This window comes from Pygocentrus nattereri, chromosome 8 (genome assembly GCF_015220715.1).
Source record: "Pygocentrus nattereri isolate fPygNat1 chromosome 8, fPygNat1.pri, whole genome shotgun sequence".
Lineage (NCBI taxonomy): Eukaryota > Metazoa > Chordata > Actinopteri > Characiformes > Serrasalmidae > Pygocentrus > Pygocentrus nattereri.
Window position 1 is genome coordinate 36,109,841 of NC_051218.1, and position 6,178 is coordinate 36,116,018.

Sequence of the window (6,178 nt, forward strand, 5' to 3'; positions counted from 1 at the left end):
AATGGTGTCAACACCATATAAAAATACTTTGCAATCAACAATGAACGTGGCTAAGCCATTAAATATTACTGGCTCAAAGATTGAACTTGAAGGACCTCCTCAGTTACGGTGTTACTACAGTTACTGTGCCAGAGCTTTGCCACATTGCGGTGTACCAGAGAGATCATTTCTAATCCAGCTGGTAGCTCTGTGGTCAAAACCACTATATTGTAGACTTTTTAAAAGTTTGGAATGGTCAGCTGTATCAAAGCTTTAGAGATATTATTAAAAATGACTGAACAATGTTTCTATCCATTGTATGTAATATGTTTTAAAATAATCAGGGCAGCAAGTTCAGAAAAAATTGGACCCAAGCTTTCCTCTCCTGGACACTTTTTTAAGAAACAAATAGTTGCGGTTTATCTTGTACGTTCAATAAACTCAAATTAGACATAATTTATTTGTGCAATAAAGTCTCTTCATAATGATCCATATTAATACATAACTAGAGCTCTGTTTTGGGAAAACCACATATAATAGTAGTATTAGTTATAAAAAGCAAAATATACATTTAAGTCCTATTTATGCAAATTACTTGAGGAAGTGTCAGGTCTGAAGTTGATTATTATTATGATTATTATGATTATTATTAGTACTATTAGTAGCAGTAGTTGCAGTAGTACTAGTATTAGCAGTAGTAGTAGTAGTAGTAGTAGTAGTCACTAATATTTCAAAATGTGTCCAATATTATAATGCTTTAGTCATCATTCATCAGACATGAGAAATCACAAATTCAAAACCAATCCCTGATATATGGGGGAAAAATCAACATTTGGTTGGTAATGTGTTAATTTGAATTTTCAAATATTTCTACTTTGAATGTCTTTGACTATGAAAAATCCATGAAATGCTCTTTTATTTAGAATATTGGTAACAAATAGGCAATTTATAGAAACATTGCTTAACACTTTAAAACAGAACACATTGTGTTTTTTATGTTTTTTTTTATTTTAATTACTTATTAAACTCATATTAACTATAAACGAATAAACTCCAAAAATCAACTTGACTCTGTGTAGAGCCTATAGAGTCTATAGGAATGAAATTATGACAATTAGCTATATGTGACAGCATATTGTTGTTTGCAGAAGTTTGGGCACCCTGGTCAAAGACATGTTTTATTTTGTAGGTGATACTAATCACCCACATAGAACACACTTTTACACATTTTAATGGAAGTAATAAGTCATAACTGTGTTTATTTTTTGAATTTAAGATATTATAAATATTATAAAAACATAAAATGAGGCCTGTGCGAAAAGTCTTAGATATAGTTTTTCCCATACATTAAACTCAGAAAATAAATTTACAAAGTTGCATTAAAATGTAGATTTTATATACATATATTTCACCTTGTTCTCTGTTGAAGATGTGTTCACTTATGTTCCCTTAGGAAATCAGCGATACGTGCTATTTAATTTTTTTTTAACTTTTGAATATGACTGATTATCCAAATATTTATTGTGCATGATCACTAAGAGCTCCAAACAGAAAAAGGCAGATTTGTTGATTGAAGAAATGTTAACCATACAAGATCCTCAGTAGAAACCATGCAGTTCAGAGTAAGTGTATAAAGAGTACCTGTCTGGTGGTCCGCTCATTCACAGCCCCCTGCTGAACTTTCTCTGTAGAGAAGATAAAACGTCACAGTCACTTTCAGATACAGTGGAGGCTACATTTATTTAGTAAGTCTATTTTCTTTGTATCTAAATGTTCAGCTTCATCTCATAATGAACACTTACCACCAGCGCGGTGTTCAGATTTTCTCAGTTTATGGATTAAAATGGTTTGAGCGCAGATTACAGCCACACACACTGCTGAGAAAACTGCCAGAGCCAGCATTACAGGATCTACAGGATCTTCTGTAAGACAGGAATTATAAACATACCGTATACATGAAAATAAAGTTCAAGCCCCAAAAAGCATTTTCCATCTGCTACACAGGCGCCTAGAAGTGCACAGAAAGACTTACTCAGTTCTACTGATGTTCCATTCCCAAAGATGATCTTCCCACAAGCAGCCACAGCGCAGTAGTAAGTTCCAGTATGGATGTGGTCGAGGATGTTCTTAGAGAACTCATACAGAGAGGAGCTTGTAGAAGAGCTGATCTCACACTGACGGCTGCTGCTGTTCTGATGAGTGTAAATGATTTCAGGAAAGGATTGTCCTGCAGCAGCTCTGAACCAGAGCACTCGGAGATCTGCTGCTGTGATCTCAGAGAGGACCGTGCACTGCAGAGTGACCGACTCTCCTGGAGAAACTGACCCCCGTACTGGAGTTTGGAGGACTGAGATGTCTGACTGTCCTAGAAAACATAATAAAGACAGTGTAAGAAATTTTCTACTATCAATGCCAACAAATTTACTACTGGCTTTATATGATTTCAAATATTCTCAAAGCATTAATATGACTAATTAATATTAGTTTGGAGCACTGATATGTCTGACTGCCCTGGAAAATATAATATAAACAGTGTATGTATTTGTATTCAACTGCAACAGTATCATCACTGGATAAAGACAGTATAATAATAGCATAACTGTGAGATATGTGTTCTATTATGAATATAGACTGTGATGGTGCTAATTTATAGATATTTACAGCATTATAATATGGATATTTGCACTAGAAACAGCAATATTATATTTTAAACTGGCCTCTGGTAAAAGCTGTAACAGTATTTACAATGAAAAGGTAAGTTCACATACACAAGAACAATTCAATGTCCTTTACATTCTGCTGTAGCTGAATGAATAAGCAGAAAACTGAAGCAGAGAACATTAAATGTTACCTGTGACCGCTAAGAATGTAGCAGTAGAGAAGTCCAGAGTTTTCTTTCCAGTCTCTCCACAGAAGTACACCCCTTCATCTTCTTTAGTGACGCGTTCAATACTGAGAGAAATGCCACTCGCTATTCTGTTGAGTTTAAATCTCGATTTGTCAAATTGATCTGAAATCACAGCCGGTTTGTCTTCTAACTTTGATCCAACTTCCAGTGGCACATGCTCCAGTCTTTGTTTGTACCACATCCTAACATCTTTATTTGAGTCGTCTACAAATGTGCAGGTGAGATTGACCGCTCCACCGGGCTCAGCTGAGATGACCAGCGGATCTGAATTTCTCACTGCTTGAGTAGAATCTGTAAAACAAAGTTCAGTATAACAAAAAACTTGCAATGAAACTTAAGACACAAACCATAATCAGCAATAATTAATGTGAAGATTTTTTTGGGGTAAACTTACCTATTCTGTAGAGAAGTAAGATGATAATCACAGCTGGATCCATCATCAGAAAAACAACAGCTACAACTTGAAGGCAAATATTCTAAAGGCTGTAACTGACCAAAGCATCAAACTGCATTAGCTCCCTGGGTTCTTAGACTGAACCTCATTGGCAGAAAGTGCTCTGGGCTCTGTGTGAGCTCTTATCAGTGGTTATGGTTGTCATCGTCTCTGCTATCAGCTCTACAGAGAAGCAGTCAAATGTGAGGAGCTCAGAATTTCTGCCTGTGAAAGTTTGAAGACCAGATTCATTTTAGAAAAAGGATGTTGGCTTGTTTTGGTTTCAGTAACAATGTTAGAGAGATTTAATTGTCTCTGAATTCTTATACTTCTTTCTTTCAGACATGAATGTTTTTAGACATTGTAAAGAATTTTGGTCATAAACACATTAATAAACAAAACACAGATTCTGACTTTGTTTTTATCTTTGATTTTGTTGTTGTACTTAGATTTATTATTGCTTTATTATTTTATATAGTTACTAACGCTGTGATAAAGCTGTGATATTTACAAAATGATTTTACACGGTAATGATTTGTGATTTTTCTCAAAATCAAAATAACTGCATAAGAGACATTTACTTTATTTAAATATGTTATATGTTAAACAAGTTTTCAAAATATGCACAACATTAAACAAAAACAAATATGGAGATTTAAAGTTTTGTCCTCCAAGCAATGATGCACAACTGTGTGGTTTGAATTAGTGGAAAATGACCTTTTAACTCTCCATCACAAAGTATAGAAAGACAGGTTTCAATAAGAATCTGCATCTAAACATGTTTATATTGTTTGTGTTAGAGCTATAATACATGGATTCATGTAAACAAACATGTAAACAAACACATCAGAGAAACACTATATTCATGTAAAATACAGTGTTTTATTAAATATTGTAGCTATTAAATGTTTTGTTACTTCGTTAATCCATTTTATTTGACGTCTTACATTATTTTATTTTATGTAAAAAAATCTTCACATGGTCGTAGAACAAAAACCTTTCATGAAAATTATTTAACAAGCACATTTAAAACATTTACACATTAAACACACTTTAGTTCTTCACAGCAGTGCAGGATATAAACATGGCTTCATTATGTTGACAGCAAGTTCTCAAAACCAGCTACACACATTTACACTCAAGTCTTATTCAGTAGTTTTCACCGCTATTCTATTGCAAAAGGTTTCTTTCAGATATTACCATTAAAATCAGTTACAGTAACATTTTTAATGCTTTATTGATAATAAACATAACACCACCAGAGAGCTGCAGGCCAAAGTCATCATCGGTTCATTTATTCAGAAAATAATACATTTAAATGCATTTTTCCTCCTGAAAGCCACATTTTGTAAAAAATTAAACATATCAACAGAATTTCAGCTTTCACATCAAAATATTTGAGCAAAAGTTTTAAGAAAACTGCATCAAGAGATTAAAAGGCAGGAATAATGAAATAAAATAAAACACTAGAGTCTAAGGTTAAAGAGTATATATGAGGACCTGCACAGCAGTTACACAGCTCACATTTTATTATTGTGTTAAACTCAGCAAATAAACTGTGTATATGGATCTGATCTCACTACAAATTGAAACACATCTTCTACATTTCCATCCACACAATATCAGACACCATCTGAGCTCATGAGCGTTTGCCACGTGTGAATGACTAAAGTGACCACACACTCTAAAACTGCTCTCGCTCGGCTCCTTCAGAGAACTGACACTTCATACCAAACCAGACTGTGTTTTTTCAGTAATGCAGTTTTGATCTCAGAGCAAAGTGAAGCACTTGATTGTAGATCCTGACTGAAATCAGCACAAACACAAATAAACAGATACAGATTCCAAAGCTGACAGTAACAGAAAACATCCCCAAACTTCACTTCTGCTGCTACGAGAGAAGAGAGTCCAGTGAGTCAGTGACTGTTGGGGTCAGTAACTGAGAAGTATCTGACTTCAGAGTAAACACTGTGTCCAGAGCGTCCACTCTTCATTCTCAGGCTTTTGGCTGCATAACTCAGCTCCACAGCTGCAGAGTCCTGTAGAGATGAATATGAAATATTAAAGGCTGAAGATTAGAGAACTCTATAAGAATTAAACAGCGTCAGTGTGGATGAGAGAACATGTAGTACCTGACTGGATTTGTTCTCCACCACCGAATCATGATCTCTCCCTATGATGGAGTAAAGAAAGATCACAGTGTCATATTCAGAGTTTAGATCAGAGAATATGACCTCAGTGCTGGTCACTTTTTTTAAGACTCAGTTTGTAGTTAGATAGCAGCTTTCATACATTAAAATGCAGAAATGCTTGTAAAAGGAAGGCAAATAAAAGCCAGTATAAATGAAGAAATGGGAGCAGATGTTGAGCTCAACTGAATAAATGGTGCTAGTCTATTAATACTGAACATGTGTCCAGTAAAGTGCGGCCAGTACTGGAGTAATATATTCACTCTCCTGCGTTGGTGTAAGAACTCTTTCTGCTGATTCGATACAAGCTGTAGTTTGTCTATACTCTTTTTGAAGATGTCAGAGAACAATGTATTACAATAACCTGAACTGCAGAAAACAAACATATACTGTCTTAGCATCATGCAGTGTGAGGTCAGGCCTGACCAAAGTTTTTGATTTTTATTATTTTGTTTGTTTCTTTCTTTTGTACATGTTCAGTAAATATTACCAAACCATTGCATTTTTAAGAGAGACATGTAAAGGGTCTGTTAAAAATTCATAATCAATCATTATTTACAAAAGCATAATAGCATCGTACATAATAGATTAAGCTACACTCACCCCTGCAGATTTGAATGGCTTGAATGCAGATCACCATCACACAGATTCCCAAAGCTGCTCCCAGAT

General features: G+C 34.7%; 1 protein-coding gene across 1 annotated transcript in view; it reads right to left on the minus strand.

Annotated features, from left to right (window-relative positions):
- The window catches only part of LOC119263832, a gene marked incomplete at its 5' end in the record, with an annotated part of 19,511 nt that extends 16,557 nt beyond the window's left edge, over positions 1-2,954 (minus strand). Inside the window, one exon of the mRNA XM_037540369.1 lies at positions 2,826-2,954. Within this exon, the coding sequence (XP_037396266.1) occupies positions 2,826-2,954 (129 nt within the window). The remainder of the gene's footprint in view (positions 1-2,825) is intronic.
- Positions 2,955-6,178: the final 3,224 nt, after the last annotated feature.